Source organism: Gorilla gorilla, chromosome 1 (assembly GCF_029281585.2).
Source record: "Gorilla gorilla gorilla isolate KB3781 chromosome 1, NHGRI_mGorGor1-v2.1_pri, whole genome shotgun sequence".
NCBI lineage: Eukaryota > Metazoa > Chordata > Mammalia > Primates > Hominidae > Gorilla > Gorilla gorilla.
In genome coordinates this window covers 213,808,559-213,829,330 of record NC_073224.2, presented here as the reverse complement: position 1 = coordinate 213,829,330, position 20,772 = coordinate 213,808,559, and the positions used below count along the sequence as shown (strand labels likewise).

Sequence of the window (20,772 nt, the reverse complement as noted above, 5' to 3'; positions counted from 1 at the left end):
CTGCAGCTGACTTAAGAGCAAGGGTTCCTATGATATTTAATAACTGAGACAAAATGAAAACGCTACTTTGATCGAGGTCCCTCCCCTGATTCGGATCAATAACCCACACAGGTAGTTAGCTGTCTACGCAGAGCCTTCTATATTTTCCCTCTACTTTTGAGGGCGGGAAATAAGTCTTGGCTGACACCAGTGTTTCCAGCAAACAGCTGAAGACTTGACACTTGGATGGCACTCAGGACAAAAATCTGAACAGATTACAGAACCGTTGTTGTTGTTGTTTTTTTTTTTTTTTTAAGGGGAGGGTGTGTTACACCAGGAATGGGTATTCAAGGTAGACACATCCCAAACAGACACTTCAGTGAGAAGAGGCAAAGGTGTTTCCTCACCTGTAAAAACAGGATAATAAAACCTACTCTTGTGGGGTTTGGTTAGGATTAAGCAAGATCATTTATATAAAGACCTAACCCAGTGCCAGACTCTCGGGAGAAGGAGCATAAAGGACAGAAAATAAAATGGGTTGATCTTTGAGCACAGCGACAGGGATTCTTTGTACATCGTGCCTTATAGAGCGAGCGCTGGGAGGAGGAATCATCACCCTGCTGAGAAGTAATGGGTGCAGAATAAATCGAGTAAGAAGGAATGGACTTTTCTGGCGGATGCTTACTGATCTAACAACTGGATGACTGAGGAATGCGGGCCTAAGTGACCCCGGGCTGGCTGTGGGGCCAACAGCGTGTGGCAGCCGAGCGACTGCGGCAGCGGCGGGGACCCCATTGACTATCCAGTCCCGAGAGCGGCAGGAGCGCGGTGGATCCTGGCTCGGACCAAGGCCTCTCCCCTGCGCCGACTGCAGACCAACCCTCCACCAGGAGCCTGGGGGGGGCGCCGCAGGCACCGCAGCCAGGTGCAGGCGCCGCCGTGCCCTCACTCCCCTCGCCGAGGAGGTGGCCCTGGCTCCCTGCGGCCGCGGCCGGAGAACAATGAAGCGCCGGCTTCTTTAAGGGAGATACCACCGCGCCGGCGGGGCAGGGGACGGCATCCTCCCAGATGATCGCACCCAGCCCCGCGCCGCCGCCGCCGCCGCCGTCTCGGCAACTGCACCGCCCGCAAACATGGCTCAGTGACTCGGACAAAAGCTGCAGTCTCCCTCCCGGCGGGGCGGACGCCAGGCCTCCTTGGTCGGGCCGCACCTCCCCGCGGGCCCGCCAAAGAGCACCGCGCCCCGCAGGCACCCGAGACCCGCGCGGAAGATGCACCGGGCGTTCCACCCCAGCGAGCCCCGAACCCCAGCCCGCAGCTCGGTAGGTCGGAAGGGGGCGGGTAGGGGGAGGGGAGGCCGCGGCCGGGCGCGCGCAGCCCCAGGCCCGGATCTGCCGCTGCAGATCGTCCCCAGGGCCGCGGGCCCTGAGCAGCCGCTGCGGCTGGAGGGTGGCCGAGCCCCGGCGTGGCGTGGCCTCGCGGTTCCCGAGCCCGGCCACCCCTGCGGGGAGCAGCACCAGTGGTGCGCTCCGGAGCGCGCACACCTCCGACGACTCCCGGCTCTGCAAATCCTCGAGAGAGGGAGGAGGCGAGCGGAGCGCCGGCCGCGCGCCTCGTCGGTGGCGCGGAACGTCCCGGCTCGCGCTACGGAAAGCCGGAGGGGGGCGGGGCCGTCGGCGTAAGGGGGTGTGTCCGCGCGCACCACGGGGGCGCGCGCCGGCTGCTGACTGGAGGCGGCGGCAGCGGAGGCGCGAGCTGCCCGATAATGGCGGCCTGCAGAGCCCATGAGAGGGAGAAGCGGCAGCGTCTACCCTGAGGTAAATCTGGCCCTTCGGCGTGGCGGAGAGGTCTTGCTGCAGAGCCGACGGCCCTGCATGTGCCTCCCTCCCTGGGAGGCTTGTCACAGACCTGTCAGCGGAGTCATCCCGGGGAAGGCCCTGCGCTCCTCAGGCCACCGACCCCAGTCGCGGCCTCCTCTCATACCGGGGCCACCTCCCCCCGGCCCTCAGCCCCCAGCCCCCAGCCCCGAGGAGTTGAGGCAACTGCAGGGCTGGCTCCTCAGAGCGAAGGGGCTCGGGAGGCTCCCCTCCGGGCTTCATCTGAGCACGGCCGAGGAGGGGGAGGGCCTGACACTTGGCCAATGAGCGCGGCCTGAGCCGCCGCGTCGGGCAACACCTCTGGCCGCGACTGGCCCTTCCCGGGCGCCGGCAGGTGTCTGGCCTGGCCGGCTCGCGTCCCAGCGCCTGGTTAGAGCAGCGGGAGCGAGGGCCCGCCACTTTCGGTCGAAAGTCACTTAGGTTCGCACCGGATGCATCATTGGATCCGGGATCCCACGGGTTTCATAAACACCCCTCTCCTCCCTATTCAGGAAGGTGCTCTTCCCCATGGGGACTGTACCAGGCTGGAGAGAACATGGCACTGCTTCAGAGACACGAACCACCTTGAGTGGATGTGATTGGCGATCCCCGTAGAGCAGGAAAGCTCGTCTGCTGTGCAGCCGGCGCAGAGGATTCTGTGGCAGGAAATTAGACACTAGGAAATTCAGTAGCGATTTGAAGGGTGGGTGTCCAGTTAGAGGAAGTGGGACTGAACACAATCTCAGAAGTCATTTCTTTTTATTAAATCTATCCTGTAGACTTAAAGTAGTGGATCCCAACTTCTCAGGCTCTAGGGTCAGTAGCCTTTTGCTTCCCCAGCTGTACAGAATAAATATTGTACAATCTCAGGTTACTTTTCTAGCCCGTGGTCACAATCTACAAATGAGAATTCGTTCATGAAGTTGGTTATAATCTAGAAATTCTTTGGGCGCTGAGGAAGCCCACTTTAGACTTTCTCCATTCAACACATGAGCATTTCTGTGCAGGGCCTTTGCTCTCGCCTTTAAACCGTTCGGTAAGTTGAATTCCCAAGAACTCTGTCAGAGAGCCCCTTGATATGCAGGATCTTTGTTGGCAAAAATGACCTAGAACTAAATAGATATTGTTTACTCCAGCTGTCTTATGATTAGTAAAAAGGAAACATAAAAATTTTAAAATAGCTATTGTTAAATGACTACAAAAAGGTAACTGTATTCTAAGTAGCTTACTTTATTTTTAAGTAAATGTTTCTGGCCGGGCGCGGTGGCTCACGCCTGTAATCCCAGCACTTTGGGAGGCCGAGGCGGGCGGATCACGAGGTCAGGTGATCGAGACCATCCTGGCTAACACGGTGAAACCCCGTCTCTACTAAAAAATACAAAAAAATTAGCCGGGTGTGGTGGCGGGCACCTGTAGTCCCAGCTACTTGGGAGGCTGAGGCAGGAGAATGGCGTGAACCTGGGAGGCGGAGCTTGCAGTGAGCCGGGATCAAGTCATTGCACTCCAGCCTGGGAGACAGAGCGAGAGAGCGAGACTCCGTCTGAAAAAAAAAAAAAAAAGAAACGTTTCTTTTCCACAAACTTTATTTTCATTTATTTTGTAAGAAATAAGGAGATGACATAAGAGACAAAATTAAGATATGAATAGATAGAGTTTGGCCACTTACTTTTACGTAATGAAAACAAACATTTTCAGTTCTATAAATGATTTGGTTCACTTTCAGGCCTTAAGCATAAGCCAGGTGTTTGTATTTCTAACTGTGAGGGGGTTTTGTTTTTGCTGTTTTATGACCATTATATATGTGTCAGCCTGAAGGAGAAGCTGGGATTTTGCTTGCTTGCTTGTTTTTTCCTGGTCAGTAAATAAGAATGCTGAATTTTGGGGGTGTATTTTTAACAGTGACATTTTCAAGCAGTTCATATAAGAGACAGCATACTGTAGTGCTTCAAATCATGGTCGTCTGAGGCAGATGGCCGGGTTTCAAATCCCAGGTCCACCAGTTACTAGCTGTTGACCTTAGGCATTTCATTTAACCTCTCCATTATATAGTTTCATCTATAAAAAGACCATAATAGTATCTATCTCATCAGATTATTATGAGGATTAACTGAATTTAATATTCTAAAGAGCTTAAAACACTTCCTGATACATGGTAAATACTACCTGTTAGCTTTATTGTTACTATTCTTAAAATTAGATTTCCCCTAGGTATAGCAAATATCCTTCAAGCACTGCAGACAGTCAGACAGATGACAAGTAAATCATACATAAGAAGAAATACAAGCCAGTAGGTATACATAATTTCAACAGAGCACTTTGTTGATTTTTCCAGAAACCTCGACCTTGAAGATGGTGAGTAGCCAGCCAAAGTACGATCTAATACGGGAGGTAGGCCGAGGTAGTTACGGTGTTGTGTATGAAGCAGTCATCAGAAAGACCTCTGCACGGGTGGCAGTGAAGAAAATTCGATGTCACGCACCTGAAAATGTTGAACTAGCCCTTCGTGAGTTCTGGGCACTAAGCAGTATCAAGAGCCAACATCCAAATGTGATTCACTTGGAGGAATGCATCCTACAAAAGGATGGGATGGTGCAAAAGATGTCCCACGGCTCTAATTCTTCCCTTTATTTACAGGTATGTGTTGTTGATTGGGAAATAGAAATGATTTGAACATGGCATTGGCCAGCAAGAAGAGGAATGAAAGGGTCAGACGAACGTTTCCCTTTAAATGCAGGTGTTTGTAGTTAGAAGTAGATAAGTGTCTGCCAAGAATTGAGTAGATGTTTGCTTTAAAACAAGGTTTTATTTAAACCTGTGAGGCACATACCTAAAAATAACATAAGCCACCTGTTATGCAATGGTACTTGCCAGTCTGCATAGGAATGGAGCAAGATAGGAACTAGAGAGGTGCTTGAGACTACAGTCTAATAACTTCATTTCTTTGAAATCAATAATTTTGGACTCGAGGACAGAAGAAAAGGAAAAATTCCACAACCAGTAGCAACACCCCTAGGTAATTGGGCATCTCTTTTATAAATCACTGGTTTGAATGTAAGCCTCTGCTGTTTTAGAGGGATATCTGGTTTCTTCACCATGCAGTTCCAGTTAATTTTCATGAAGCACATGATTTAACACCTGAATGTTATTAACAGTGCTAACAGCTGACATTTGAATTTGCATGCAGTTCAATGCTCTGTGCTGAGTGCTTTAAAAGCAGTTGCTCAAAACAATCCTATGAGGAAAGGACTATTATTATCTTCATACAAATGAAGAAACTGAGGCTTATAGTATAGATAATGAATTCATCCAAAATCACATACATAGTTAAGTGGTAGAATTGGGAGCTGGAGCTAAGAATGACAGCTGAAGCTTATGCTTTCTTAACTCCCAGATTACTCTTCTGTAAACCTGGGAAAATGGAAAAGCTTTTCTGTTTTTCTTCTGTTGGCTTCTGCCAGAAATTAAAATCTCTAGTAGCTCTATACTCAAAGAATAGAAAATATATTAAGACATAGCTTGTTAAAGGCTAGGGCAGAATTTCTTAAAGCTAGTCATTCTTGGGCCAGGCACAATGGCTCACGCCTGTAATCCCAGCACTTTGGGAGGCCAAGACGGGCGGATCATGAGGTCAGGAGATCAAGACCATCCTGGCTAACACGGTGAAACCCCGTCTCTACTAAAAACACAAAAAAATTAGCTGGGCGTAGTGGTGGACGCCTGTAGTCCCAGCTACTGGGGAGGCTGAGGCAGGAGAATGGTGTGAACTGGGGAGGCAGAGCTTGCCGTGAGCCAAGATCGCGCCACTGCACTCCAGCCTGGGCGACTGAGCGAGACTCCGTCTCAAAAAAAAAAAATCCAAAAAGAAACTAGTCATTCTTGGAAAAGAAAACAACTTTCTTTGAGTGTGTCTAAATTCAGAATTTACCATCAGACTTTTACCATTTAAAAGTCTGCTTTTGGGCTGGGCATGGTGGCTCATCACGCCTGTAATCCTAGCACTTTGGGAGGCCGAGGCAGGCAGATCACCTGAGGTCAGGAGTTTTGAGACCAGCCTGGCCAACATGGCAAAACCCTGTCTCTACTAAAAAACTACAAAAATTAGCCTGGCATGATAACGTGCAACTGTAGTCCTAACTACTCAGAAGGCTGAGGCAGGAGAATCTCTTGAATCCAGGAGGCAGAGGTTGCAGTGAACCAAGATCACACCACTGCACTCCAACCTGGGGGACAGAGCAAGACTCCATCTCAAAAAAAAAAGTCTGCTTTTGGTCAGGCGTGGTGGCTTACGCCTCTAATCCCAACAATTTAGGAGGGTGAAGCAGGAGGATCACTTCAACCCAGGAGTTCAAGACCAGCCTGGGTAACATAGCAAAACCCCGTCTGTACAAAAAAAAAAAGTGCAAAAATTAGCCAGGCATGGTGGCATGTGCCTTATAGTCCCAGCTACTTGGGAGGCTGAGGTGGGAGGATCACTTGAACCCAGGAGGCAGAGGTTGCAGTGAACTGACATCATGCCACTGCACTGCAGCCTGGGTGACAGCGAGATTCTGTCCCCCCCAAAAAAAAAAACAAAACAAAACCTCTGTTTTTAAAACAAGAAAAGTTTTGGACTAGGAACAACAAAGAAAACAAATACACGAATGCATGTATTAAGAAACTTGCAAGCTTCCTTGTACGATGAGCAGTATTAGTCTTGAGAACTTAATTTATATTAATTTATATTGCAGTTTAGCACTCTGTGCCCTGAAGTTTTTTTTGTTTTTTTTTTTTTGAGAAGAAGTTTTTGCTCTTGTCGCCCAGGCTGGAGCGCAATGGTGCAATCTCGGCTTACTGCCACCTCCGCTTCCCGGGTTCAAGCAGTTCTCCTGCCTCAGCCTCCCAAGTAGCTGGGATTACAGGCAACTGCCACCACGCCTGGCTAATTTTTGTGTATTTAGTAGAGATGGGATTTCACCATGTGGACCAGGCTGGTCTTGAACTTCTGACCTCAGATGATCCACCCGCCTCGGCCTCCCAAAGTGTTGGGATTACAGGCGTGAGCCACCACGCCCGACCTTTTTTTTTTTTTTTTTTTTTTTTGAGACAGAGTCTTGCTCTGTCGCTCAGGCTGGAGTGCAGTGGTGCGATCTCGGCTCACTGCAACCTCCGCTTCCCAGGTTCAAGTGATTCTCCTGGCTCAACCTCCTGAGTAGTTGGGACTACAGGTGCCCGTCACTATGCCTGGCTAATTTTTGTATGTTTAGTACAGATGGAGTTTCACCATGTTGGCTAGGCTGGTCTCGAACTCCAGACCTCAAGTGATCCATCTGCCGCAGCCTCCCAAAGTGCTGGGATTACAGGCGTGAGCCACCTCGCCCAGCCAATGCCCTGAAGTTTTCCGTTTTATGACAGTAAAAATAACTAGCCTCTGTGCATTTTATTGTTTGCTTTTCTTGAAGTGCTTATTATGTAAGTTGAATTGATAGAAAATATTGGAAACATTTTTACTATGTTCTCTCTGAAAAGTGAATAGAGGCCAGGCGTGATGGCTCGCACCTATAATCCTAGCCGAGGCAGGCAGATTGGCTGAGCTCAGGAGTCTGAAACCAGCCTCGGCAACACGGTGAAACTAAAATACAAAAAATTAGCCAGGTGTGGCAGCGTGTGCCTGTAGTCCCAGCTACCCAGGAGACTGAGGCAGGAGAATTGCTTGAACCCGGGAGGCAGAGATTGCAGTGAGCCAAGATCATGCCACTGCACTCCAGCCTGGGTGACAGAACAAGACTCCATCTCCAAAACAAACAAAAAAAAAAAAGTGGATAGAAAGCCAAACATGGTGGCTCACACCTGTAATCCCGGCACTTCGGAAGGCTGAGGCAGGCAGATCACTTGAGGCCAGGAGTTCAAGACCAGCCTGGGCAACATGGCAAAACCCCATCTCTACGAAAAATACAAAAAGTTAGCCAGGTGTGGTGTCACACACCAGTGGTCCCATCTCCTTGGAAGGCTGAGGTGGGAGGATCACTTGAGCCTTGGAGGCGGAAGTTACAGTGAGCCGAGATCGGGCCACTGCACTCCAGCCTGGGTGACAGCCAGACCCTGTCTCAAAAAAAAAAAAAGTGGATAGAACCTTGCTGAACTTTACATTGAGTTTTAGAGACTAAGAGGCATGATCTATTTTGAACTAGAAAAGCAAAGATATTTAAACAAAAGATTTATTAGCTGAGCATGGTGGCATGCACCTTTAGTCCTAGCTACTCAGGAAGCCGAGGCAGGAGGATTGCTAGAGTCCAGGAGTTCAAGACTGCAGTGAGCCATGATCGCACCACTGCACTCTAGCCTTTATCACAGAGTGGGACCCTGTCTCAAAAATAAACAAATAAACAAACATATTATTTAGTGCTGAGTCCAGATCCAGCAATTGTTATAGTAGCTAGGCATTAGCTCATAAAGTTTTAAGATGTAAAGGCCTACCAGACTTGATTCAGTGATTTTTATATCTAAAGCACCTTTTTGTTTAGTAAATCTCTTTCATCTTTTAAAGCCTGATAGACTTGTGTTTCACTTATGGTATGTTTTGCTAGCTGAATGACTTTGGATAAATAACCCAACTCTTCCTAGCCTCTATTTCTTCATATTTAAGATAAGGGGTAATAATATCTACTTTGTATAGGAGTTGTCAAAATTAGAGATGTTGCAGAAACAATACTTGGTACATATAAGTACTCAGTAATTGGTACCTCTATTAAAATTGTCCTTTCTGTGGATTTGTTTAGTTGTCCAGACATTCATCATCACATTTAGCAAGTGCCTTCTCTAAATTTACATCTAGTAAAGACAACCAATATTTACATTTAGTAAGGACAAACAAATCTGTAGTATGACTACAGAGTCCCTATGCATGGTATATTCTCCATATGTATTTTAATTTTTCTCCATGTTTTTCCTGATGTCTTCTTCCTTGTTCTCAGTTGGAATCATTGAAATCAGTTCCTGATAGCCAAAAGCCTCATCTAGAAGAAAATGTAAAACAATTAACAGAGGTTACAATCTCATGCATAGGAACCTAGTGGCCATTCTGTGTACTTGTGATAAATATCATGAATGAGAAGTACAGGATGCATACAACAGGGAAACCTACATAATCCCGTGGTTCAAAAGTTACCAATCGTTGGCTGGACGCAGTGGCTTACGCCTGTAATCCCAGCACTTTGGGAGGCTGAGGCAGGTGAATCACTTGAGTACAGAAGTTCAAGATTAGCCTGGACAACATGGTGAAACCCTATCAATACAAAAAGTTTAAAAATTAGACGGGCGTGGTGGTGCATGCCTGTAGTCTCAGCTACTTGGGAGGCTGAGGCAGGAGGATCATTTGAGCCAGGGAGATTGAGGCTGCGGTGAGCCATGATTGTGCCACTGCACTCCAACCTGGGTAGTAGAGCAAGACCTTGTCTCTCTCTCTCTCTCTCTCTCTCACACACACACACACACACAAAATATATATATAATTGTCTAAAACTTGTAGTGTGAAGAGGAGTTAGCTAGATAAGTGAGAAAAATTTCCTACGCAGAAAAAAACTGTACATACAAAGGTCTTGAAGCAAAACGCATGAAGTGTTTAAAAATTGAAAGAAGAGGCTGGGCGCAGTGGCTCACACCTGTAATCCCAGCACTTTGGGAGGCCGAGGGGCGGATCACAAGGTCAAGACATCAAGACCATCCTGGCCACAATGGTGAAACCCTGTCTCTACAAAAAATTCAAAAATTAGCTGGGCATAGTGGCGCATGCCTGTAGTCCCAGCTACTTGGGAGGCTGAGGCAGGAGAGTCTCTTGAACCCGGGAAGCAGAGGTTGCAGTGAGCCGAGATCGCGCCACTGCACTCCAGCCTGGCAACAGAGCGAGACTCTGTCTCAAAAAAAAAAAAAAAAAAAATTGAAAAAAGATAGTGAGATTGTGAGAGTTGTTTTAGATGAGTCTAGAGGGGACAGCAGGAGTCAGAGCACACAAGGTCTCATAACCCATGTTAAAGAGTTTAGACTATATCCTAAGAGAACAGGGAAGCCATTGAAGGGCCTCAGTCAAGAGAAATCAGTGGCTAACATCCTCTACATGTTAAAATAAGCAGATTGGGCGCTGCATTTCCATAGCTCTCAGCCAGAGGCCCCGTGGCCTGTTTTCGTATGGTTTCGATGCTAAAAATAATTTTTAGATTTTTTTTTAAGACTTCTGGGGGTAAGAAAGAAAGGAAGAAGTATATGGTACAGAGACCTTATGTGGCTGTCAAGCCCGAAATATTTACTATCTGGCCTTACTCTAAAACATTCTTTGAACGCTGGGACTCTGCATTGCTCAAAGCTATTTAGGAAGTTTGCTTTTGAGAGTAAAGACAGAAGAAGAAAAGCATGTTTATTATCAGTGCACCTGGTAAATAATTATGTGATCTGTACCTTTCTTTCATTTTCTGTCTCACTGGCAAACATGTGCAACAAGGAAAACTCATGCAAAAGAGATATCTGCAGATCATTGCAATTACTATTGTCTGCCATGTGGAGAGATGGCGTAAAGAGATGTTCTTTGCTTGTGCTTTCCCAGATGGTAGAGAAAGTACCAGTAGATTTAAATGTGAAATTAGCAATTCATTCACTCTTCAGCAACTCTTCGGCCTTTTCTGTTCAACTCATGGGTCTGAAAAGGGCACCATACAACAAATGCTTTTAAAAGACAATATACGGGGCCGGGTGCCATGGCTCATGCCTATAGTCCCAGCACTTTGGGAGGCCGAGGTGGGCGGATCACGAGGTAAAGAGATTGAGACCATCCTGGCCAACATGGTGAAACCCCGTCTCTACTAAAAATACAAAAGTTGGCTGGGCGTAGTGGCACGTGCCTGTAGTCTCAGCTACTCGGGAGGCCGAGGCAGGAGAATCTCTTGAACCTGGGAGGCGGAGGTTGCAGTGAGCCGAGATTGCGCCATTGCACTCCAGCCTGGTGACAGAGCGAGACTTCGTCTCAAAAAAAAAAAAAAAAAAGACTATATACTGTATTTTAGAGTGATAGTTCATGTCCAGTGAAGTAATTCTATTGAATTTCAAGTAAAGGAGGGTTATAACTAGATAATAATAACAAAACTGTGATTTAGTCTAGGTTTTCAGCTTGTATGAAAGAAGAAATATACAAATTCAGAGTTGATTTTTTAATATCAAAATGCATATTTGAAAACAAAATAATAAATATTTAAAAATTTAAAAAATGCATATTTGGTTTTTATAAATTGGTTTTTAAAAGTCATCCAGTCAAAGAGCCAACATATTTGCATTCTGCCTATAGAAGTTTATGAAGTAACGACGTCAGTCTTTATTTTATTAGTGACTACAGGAACAGCTATTTCTGCAACAGCTGGTTGTTCCTTGATCATTTTTCTCTCGATTTCACAGGTTATGTTGATAGTGTCTGTGCAATGAGTAAGAAGTATATTTCAGGCGATTTCATTGAATAGCATTTCCTAATTGAGGTTTATACCCCAGCTGGCAATTTCCTAGGTCTATCTGCTAAAACTTTGGTCTTTTCATGAAGCTATGAGCTAGCTGGGTAGAGTTCAGCTCCACTGACACATGGAGAAAATGTGTGGCCACTTGGACGCTTTTCAAAATAAAGCTATTTTAAAATTTTTACCCCTTGGTTTAGAGCTTTGGTGTATATTTATCAGGGACAAAATGACAATTTGAAGCATTTTTTAAAGTTTAAAATGCATATTTGAAAGCACTGATTAAATAAAATATTTATAGGGTTTCCACTTAAAGGTGGAGACTGACTTAACCTTTCAATTATTCTTTTCCTATAACTGAATTGTATAACCTATGCAAATGATTGTAATCTTTTTTTTTCCTTCTTGTAGCTTGTAGAAACTTCATTAAAAGGAGAAATTGCCTTTGATCCCAGAAGCGCCTATTATTTGTGGTTTGTGATGGATTTTTGTGACGGAGGAGATATGAATGAGTATCTGTTGTCCAGGAAACCCAATCGTAAAACTAACACCAGCTTCATGCTTCAGCTGAGCAGTGCCCTGGCTTTCTTGCATAAAAACCAGATCATCCACCGAGATCTTAAGCCTGATAACATCCTGATTTCTCAAACCAGGTTGGATACCAGTGACTTGGAACCTACCCTCAAAGTGGCTGATTTTGGTCTAAGTAAAGTTTGTTCAGCCTCTGGGCAGAACCCAGAAGAACCTGTCAGTGTAAACAAGTGTTTCCTTTCCACAGCATGTGGAACAGATTTTTACATGGCTCCTGAAGTTTGGGAAGGACATTACACAGCAAAAGCTGACATCTTTGCTCTGGGGATTATCATCTGGGCAATGCTGGAAAGGATCACATTCATAGACACAGAGACAAAGAAGGAACTCTTGGGGAGTTATGTAAAACAAGGAACTGAGATTGTGCCTGTTGGGGAGGCACTTCTGGAAAATCCCAAAATGGAACTTCTCATTCCTGTGAAGAAAAAATCTATGAATGGGCGAATGAAACAACTGATTAAGGAAATGCTGGCTGCAAACCCTCAGGATCGTCCAGATGCTTTTGAACTAGAACTCAGATTAGTACAAATTGCATTTAAAGATAGCAGCTGGGAAACGTGACACATATTATTTGCAAATACCATGGATGATATGCTGCTTCTGTTTAACAGTGATGCAACATTATGTGGCTGAAAAAGAATATAAAAAGCTAGACTCTACCCTCTAAGGGTTTAGATTTTTTGTGGGATTTTTTTTTCCTCATTTTTCTTAAATCCAAGTTGGCCGTTTTATTAGTATGTTTCAAATGTGTATTACCAATGTGGGTGTAAATTTTTAAAAAATGATTATTGATAGAAGTTTGGCAGGAAAATTCTTTAAGAGCTAACAAGAGAAGAGAGTCCAGTTTTCTGGAAATATGTCTCTAAGTATTTTAGACATTCCTCGTCAGTATTAGGAATTTCCATGGGAAAAGAGGTTTGCATGCTGGTAATGCAACCTTTGAAACTTTGTAAAGGAAACATATATGTATATATTTATGTATATGTAAGTATGTGAATGTGCGCATTTTGCATTCCATATGAAAAAAATGCCACGTCTGTTTAAATTATTTGATGTAGGTTTGGGTTTTTGAGATTTGCTGGTGAAATCAGTGACGAAAAATAAACCTTCCCTTATCTTCCTACTCTGCCCCTCCCCCTAATGAAATCATATTAAGTTTTTTTTTTTTTTGTAATATACAGCTTTTTTTTTTAAGGCATCATTTTGGAGGGTCTAAAATTATCTGGTAAAACATAAATGAAATTAAGTGATCCAAAGCTGCTGAAGTATGTTTGAACTCTCCAGTGCCCTATAGCTGCAAGAGGTGAATTAGTCATGCAGTCATATGGCAGCAGGTTGGTGATTCAGTCCGACCTTCTTTAGGTAACCGAGCATTTATTTAACCAACTAAACCACTGCATTGGGACGTCTGCACTTGAGCTTCTACAATCTGATATAAATCTGAATACAGGATTATTCTGTTTCTGAAAACTTTGCTATGTGTGAACTGTAATACTTGATATATTTTTGGTTTGAAGACTTTGTCTAAGCCTCATTATACTGAAGTTGAAGAAACCAAATGAGCTCCACCCTCACTTTGCCTGCCCTGATATGGTCACTTGTTGAGTCACTGGAGTTCCTTTCATTTTGGCACTGATGCTGTTTTCTCTTGTCTGATTTGAAACAGTACTGGTAATAATATGGTTGTTGAAAATGTGATCACCTTTATCTAAACTGGGAGAAGATACATACACAGTATGGCAAATGGATAAAATATTGTGGCATCAACTACTTTTAAAGTAGAAAAGCTATCCATTTTATACAATCACTGATACAGTCTATGTCAAAAAACCAACAGCCCATTATTCCTCTTGAAGTTAGTTTGATTTTATCTTTGTATGGTTGTCTACAATTTGTTTTCCTGTAAATGCAGATAGTTAAAATCTAAAGGATAGAATGCTTTCCTAAAACAGAACATTAGCCTTTAAAGTTAAATAGACTTTACATTGTATCTAAGTTAATCTTTATAAAGCACTAGAATTTTTGGTCAAAAGTCAAAATAGTATTAGAATATTGAAATTATTGATAGCTTGCATAATCTCAGCTTTTTTGAACTTCCACAATTTTTGGAATATGTCATAATTTTTTTCCCTGTTTCAAATGTGTTCAGAGGAAATAGAATGTAAAACATCACAAAAAAAATTGCAGTACATAAAATTTCTGGACTATGTTAGTTACTTGATCTGGAAGTTTAACATTTGGACTAAAAGGTTTTATTGAAATAAAGCCTCTTAAAATGAAAAATCATATACTTTTAACATCACTTTTAAGCTAATAAGTATAAGAATTCTTTTGGAAATTAGAGGTGGAAACCCACTGGAACCTCATGATAATTGACTCTCTGGATCACCAGATTAGTTTAATTTAACAGATATGTCCAAGGAAGTTGAGCTATAGGGAGTAAGAAAAAGCATCATGATAACGTCTAGTCAATAACATGGCACTTCAGCAGAGATTCATAGATGATGGTATGCCCATGCATCATTTGCTCTTCAAATATCTATGTGCGTGGAGCCACAGTTTCCTAAGCGCATAGTTTTTGGTCCTGCCTCATGTAAAATAGTTAATGATTATCATTTACTTGGAAAGATTTTACCTGTGAAGTGAAATTCTTTCATTGGGGGTAAGGGTATGAGGTGATCAGGAAGTTTCTTCTGGAATTTTATCAAGTCCTTGTATTCTAAAATAGCCAAGCAAAATGATAGTAAATTCTTTGTCTTTGTTCTTTCAGTCAGAGGTATTTATTAAGTACCTACTGTGTGCTCAGCACTAAAGGTTTGTTGATAAAATGACAATTAAAAAATGGCATTTAGCCAAAGGCCTTTTCCAGCCAGGAGTAAGAAAAGATGGTTAGTGATGTTTGGAAATACCTGGATATTTGCTAGAGGAAAAATGAAAGCAAAACTTCGTACACAGTGCCTTGCCCATAATAGGTACTCAATAAGCAATTGTTCCTCATAGAGTCTTTTGCCATGATTTATGGTGTTTTTTGAAATTTGTCTTAATTGAAAAAAGACCAAATATTTCAAATGAGCTTATAGGCAGCTGTGGCCAGTGAAAATATGGGGTTGTACAGTTAGTTCCTAGAATGTTATTTTGCACTAGTTGTCACTTAGAAAGATGGGGTTCCTGTAGATTTTTTGGTGCTAAGGGATACTTTGTCATTATGATGAAGTAAGTGTTAAGTGTCAGATAAATAGCACACAGAATAGTTCTTTCTGCTGGTCTGTTTTTTCTCTTCGTTGTTGTTGTTTTTAATTGTAAATTGTTACCAATCAAACTATTGTAGCAGCTACAAAGTAATTCACCAGCATGACAAAATGGTCAAAAAATAAGTCATCAGCACTTAAGAAATGAAAGCAACTTTTGAAATTTTCTGTTAAAATTGTCAAATATATTTTATGAAGAATTTATAAAAGGGGAAAATGATTGTAATTTATTGTTCATGACTTTTTTTTTTTAATAAAGTGAGTTTCAACAAAAAAAAAACCTGAAAATTCTACATTGCTGCTTTAGTGGCTCTGTGAGTAGTTCTGTAGTACTTTACTTCATGAGCATAAAATAGAAGGTATAAAATCTGAAACAATGTATTTTTCAGACTTACCTATTAAATGATTCTGAAATAGAAGTGATTGCCAAGGAAAAGATGATTGAATTATAGGAGTTTCAGCATTTCAAGTTCTCTAAAATTTTAGTGCTGTCTTGCTGTATTTGCTTTGCACACAAGAAGAACTCGTATTTGCCAGAGATGAAATTTTTTATTCATTTATCCTTCTGTTTCATTAAGCTGAGGATGCAGCTCAGACTCAGCATAATATATATTAAATAAATGAGAGGATGCAATTTTTCAATCTATAACGAGACCATGGTTTAATTTTCTATTAAAAATTTGGGCCCACTTTTTTATGTTTATCATTTCTGCCTGAAGATAGAGTCTATTTAGTGGTCCAATGGAACAGCAGAGGGGAATATGGAAGACAGAAAACAACTCTACATGTGACCTAGTGAAAGTAGGCATCAAGAATTGTGGCTTCAAAAATCAAAAAAAAAAAAAAAAAATAGGGAAAAAAAAAGAATTGTAGCTTCCTACTCTTCTGCTTTCCTTTGGTATAACCTTTATAGACAGGCAAATTTTGCTTTCTAGAGATTGTTTTTAATTGAAGCTTTAAATATTTGTATTTACTAGCATTTTGTAATCCTTTGCAGTTTACAAAGCACCTTCACATGGTTTTTACGTATCTTTTTCACTGAGTTTTACTTAAAATAGGGGCTGATTTCCTGATGAAATTAACAGTAATTACACCAGTTACTGAGATGATGACAAAAGGTTTTACCTTAAGACAGGGTTTTGGTGCCTAATCTCTGACTCCAGTTGGAGTTTTCTCTGACAAGGAAGCTTTATCTTTCTCACTGAAGTAATGACACTTGGTTGTTTTGGTCTTTTCTTTAAATTCAAATGTTGCTCTCTTTGCCAACCAATCATAGACATCCTCTAAAGTGCAGTGTAATGACAGACGGTTGGTTTGTGGTTAGATAATAACTCCCACTTGAGAAAACCTACAAGGCTGCCACACCTCTTGAAGGCCAAGTGCGTCTTTTAAAGGCAGTACTTTCACCTTTGCAATCATTTTTCATTGCATAGAAGGAAATTGAGAAAAAAAAAAGCTTGGGCTTTGACTTTACTCTTTTATTTCCTGTTCAGCCCAGTATTTCAAGCTCAGCTTGTTCTGAGCAGAAGTTGGGCAACTTGATATTACCAAAGGCATCCTGGTCTAGCAGAAAAAGCCCAGGCTTTGGAGTAGCAGATGTTGTGTGGTAGCTCATGCCTGTAATCCCAGCACTCTGGGAGGCCGAGGTAGGTGGATCACCTGAGGTCAGGAGTTCGCGACCAGCCTGGGCAACATGGTGAAACCCCATCACTATTTTTAAAAATACAAAAATTAGCTGGGTGTGGTGGCGGGTGCCTGTAATCCCAGCTACTTGGGCGGCTGAGGCAGGAGAATCGCTTGAACCCAGGAGGCAGAGGCTTCAGTGAGCCGAGACCGCACCAATGCACTTCAGCCTGGGCAATGAGCGAAACTCCATCTCAAAAAAAGAAAAGAAAATTCATCAAGCTGCACTTAAAATGTTTACATTTTTCTCTAGATATGTTATACTTCAAGAAAAATTTTATTTTTAAAAAATGTTCATTGGGGCTACTGGTGACAGCTATTATCAGGCAGAAGGAAAGGACACAGACTTTGAAAATAGACTCTTTACCTTTCTGTTACTAGCTGTGTGACTTTCATGAGTTCCCTAACCCCTCAAATTCAGTTTCCCACATGTTTAAGCAGAGACAGTACCTGACTCAGAGCGCTGTGAAGATAAAAGGAGCCAATGCATGTAGAAATGCGTGGCATGCTCAGGAAATGTCAGTGCTTCCCGTTCACCCAGGAGGACTCCTAGGAAATGACTCTGAGCTGCCTTTACTGCTAATTTGTACTGCTGATAGGGAGCACGTTGATTGGTTTGTTTAATTTAGCTTACATTTTTACCACAATTATTAGAGAAATACATTCGGTTATGGTGATGTCCTGCGTGTCTCTTTGCCCTGCAGCTCTATTTAAGAACAAGGATAGTTCAATAAAAATCCCCTCAGCCCAGTTTTCTTTCCTCCTTCTACTTGCTGATCACGTGATTGATAGTAATTCAGGATGTTTACTGTCTCTTTCACATAGACTACCATGCGTGGAAATTAGGAAAGTAGTAATAAGTACCAAATACTAGAATGACATGCCATTTCTCCTGGCTTTAGGTAGAAGGCAGGGAGCGTTTACTGACGTGATTTGAGAAGCGACAGTAGAAGCACAGCTGTGAGGACGGCGTGGAGCAGGGCAGCAATGGCTAGAACTTGGAAGTTGGAATTACAGTAGACTCAGTGTTTCTCAACTCTGGCTGCTTGTTACAATTTTAACCTGAGGAGGGCAAAAGCAAGCAAAAATCCTGATGACTTCTGCTTCTGGCCATTATGGAGTAACAGGGTTCTATTCCTGCCATAAACAACTCAAATGTCAGACACTGGGAAACTAGCAGTGCAGGACAGCAATCCCTGGGAGAAAAGGATCAAATGGGGTAAGCCCTGTGGTTGCCCCAACTTGGAGGGAATCTTTAGGCTGCTGTACAGGGAATAAGTACCTAAACAAGGTTCAACAGTCTCCCTGAGTTGAGGAGACAGAATTCAGGGTTCAGGGAGCACAAGCCAGCTAGGATTCATGGGGCAGAGTATCAGAGAGAGAGAGAGAGAGAGAGAGAGAGAGATGGTAACAAAGAATTCCAGACCTTGTTGTTTATTTTTTTCTTTTCTTTTTTGTCTTGTTTTTTATTTGTCGGTGAGAGTTCCAGACCTTTGCAGAAAGTTTTCTTCAAGACATCAGCTGAGGCAGGGCCAGGTAACTCACACCTGTAATCCCAGTACTTTAAGAGGCCAAGCCAGAATGATCACTTGAACCCAAGAGTTGGAGACCAGCCTAGGCAACATGGTGAAACCCTGTCTCTACAAAAAATAAAATAAAATTATCCAGGTGTGATGGTGTTTGCCTATAGTCCCAGCTACTTGGAGGCTGAGTTGGGAGAATCACCTGAGCCCAGGAAAGTCAAGGCTGCAGTGAGCTGGGATCACCATGCTGCACTCCACCCTGGGCGGCAGAGCAAGACCTGCCTTAAAGAAAACACACACACTCACACACACACACTCTCTCTCTCACACACACACACACACACTCACACACTCACATTCACACACATGGTATCAGCTAAGTACTAATCAGTCATGCTTATGAATAAACTATCAGACCTGAATGCAGGAAAGATCCCCTGAAAGGATTAGGCAGAACAATCCTGGAGCTCACACAGGACCAAGAATAATTGATATTTCCACCAGCCAGAACAGAAAGACCTTCTTCCAATATACAGAGCATCACAGAAGAGTATTGTCTCAGTAGTGAGGCCAAGGCTAACAGCTATTCTGGACCTATTTATCCAAGCTTAAAAGTAAGTCTTGAAAGGTACACAGACAAAATTACAGCAAATTTGATTTAAAGATCTATATTGGCTTTTCTTTGTGATTCTAGAAAAAGGCAACACCTTATTCTATAAAATACAGTGAGTGTTCCGATAAGCCAAGCAGAAAAGTATGGTTTTATAGACAGAAAAGGCCTGAGAAAAGCAGAAACAGAGAACAGAAAATTGTCTGGTTGTTTCAAAGTTACTTTCCTTATAGGGTTAAAACAGACACAGGCGTAGTGGGTTGCTGCGCCCTCCCAGGCGGTCCCAACAACTAGTGGACCACAGCCCCCGGGGGACACAGCCTAAGTCCCTGCCCATCAGATCATCTGGAACTTCTGCCCAGAGAGGATCTGAAGCTTCTGCCCAGAGAGGAGAGAGTGACTGGAAATTCTCTCAGTCAAGGTCCAAACCTAAAAGAATCACTGGCACGCCCACCAGGACTAAGACCAATTTTTAATGAAATGTTTTCTGTGTTTGGGGTGCATAACTATATTTCTTTATAACAAAATTACTTAAATGTTTTGATTTTTTATTCCTCATATGCATGGCCTGTGATAGACCAGGGCACTTGTAAGCTCAGAGTCCATGAGGTCAGAAGCTGACATCCTAAATGTCTATTTATAATGAATTTAAACAGACCAAAAACTCTGCTATGAAACTCGGAAAGACAAGCAATTTAGCAAAAATGAACCAGTCTCTAAATAAATAAAAAGATTAAAATTTAAAAATTAAAAACAACAACAACAACAAAAACAGAGGGAACTTCATTTTCATGCCAGCTCAGGTAAACTGGGCCCCTTTGGATTGGTTGCTGCGAATCTCCTGGGGGTATTTTTTTGGTAGTGGGGTGGGGGGTGGACTGGCCTGTTTCAGAGTTCAGTTTAATTATGTGGCATCCAGCATGAGTGACTCCATTCTGATATGGCTTGGTCTGCTAGTGCTAGTGTACGAGGCTAGTCCAAAATAATGATCTCCTATACATTTTATTTAACAAAATACATTTTTTTCTAAGTAACATAATGTGCTAGAACAAAGCTCAAAAATACTTGAGTCCAAAAATTCCACTTCTCAACAATATAAAATTCAAAATGTCTGCCAGCCAATTAAAAATATTAGAAATGGGCCAGGTGCAGTGGCTCATGCCTGTGATCCTAGCACTTCGGGAGGCCAAGGCAAGAGGATTGCTTAAGCCCAGAAGTTCAAGACCAGCCTGGGCAACATAATGAGACCTCATCGTTACCGGGAAAAAAAAAAAAAAGAATTAGCTGGGGGTTCTGGTGTGGTGGCACATGCCTGTAGTCCCAGCTATTCAGGAGGCTGAGGCGGGAGGAGCACTTGAGCCCAGGAGTTGGAGGCTGCAGTGAGCCAAGATCGCACCACTGCACTCCAGCCCGGAGACAAAGCAAAACCCCAACTCAAAAAAAAAAAAAAAAAAATTAGGACTTCCCATTTCTGGTTTGGCACAAAAGGAGCTTAAAAGTCACCACTCCATCCTAACAACAATTAAAAAGCTGAACACCTGGAAAAATCAACACCTCTTCTTAGGTATGTCAGAGCAGTGAGGTCACAGGGCAAACTGCTGCCCCAGTAATTGGAGAGATGCATTGGTAGATACAGAATATCACAATTTACTAGTGTGGAAAAGGTGCACGGGTAGGAAAACCTAAACTGTAATTGATGAATTGCTTAGTGTGGTCAACTCTGAGAGTTAAAAAGCCCAGGGGGACCCAATCACAGGGGGCTCCCCACACTATTACCTCCAGGAGCTCTGCCAGGTCCTCACAGGTGCTCATTCTTCT

The 20,772-nt window shown here is 43.1% G+C and overlaps 1 protein-coding gene across 2 annotated transcripts; it reads left to right on the top strand.

The window, feature by feature from the left end:
- Nucleotides 1-772: 772 nt before the first annotated feature.
- On the top strand, nucleotides 773-15,418 carry PDIK1L (PDLIM1 interacting kinase 1 like). Of its 2 annotated transcripts, none has more exons than XM_004025222.5 (3): nucleotides 773-1,301; nucleotides 4,168-4,469; nucleotides 11,711-15,418. In XM_004025222.5, the coding sequence occupies exons 2-3, from the start codon at nucleotides 4,185-4,187 to the stop codon at nucleotides 12,449-12,451; spliced, it is 1,026 nt and encodes a 341-aa protein (XP_004025271.1). In that variant the 5' UTR covers nucleotides 773-1,301; nucleotides 4,168-4,184; the 3' UTR covers nucleotides 12,452-15,418. The 2 variants fall into 2 exon arrangements, with proteins under 2 accessions (XP_004025271.1, XP_004025269.1); XM_004025220.5 differs by lacking the exon at nucleotides 773-1,301 and adding an exon at nucleotides 1,668-1,796.
- Nucleotides 15,419-20,772: the final 5,354 nt, after the last annotated feature.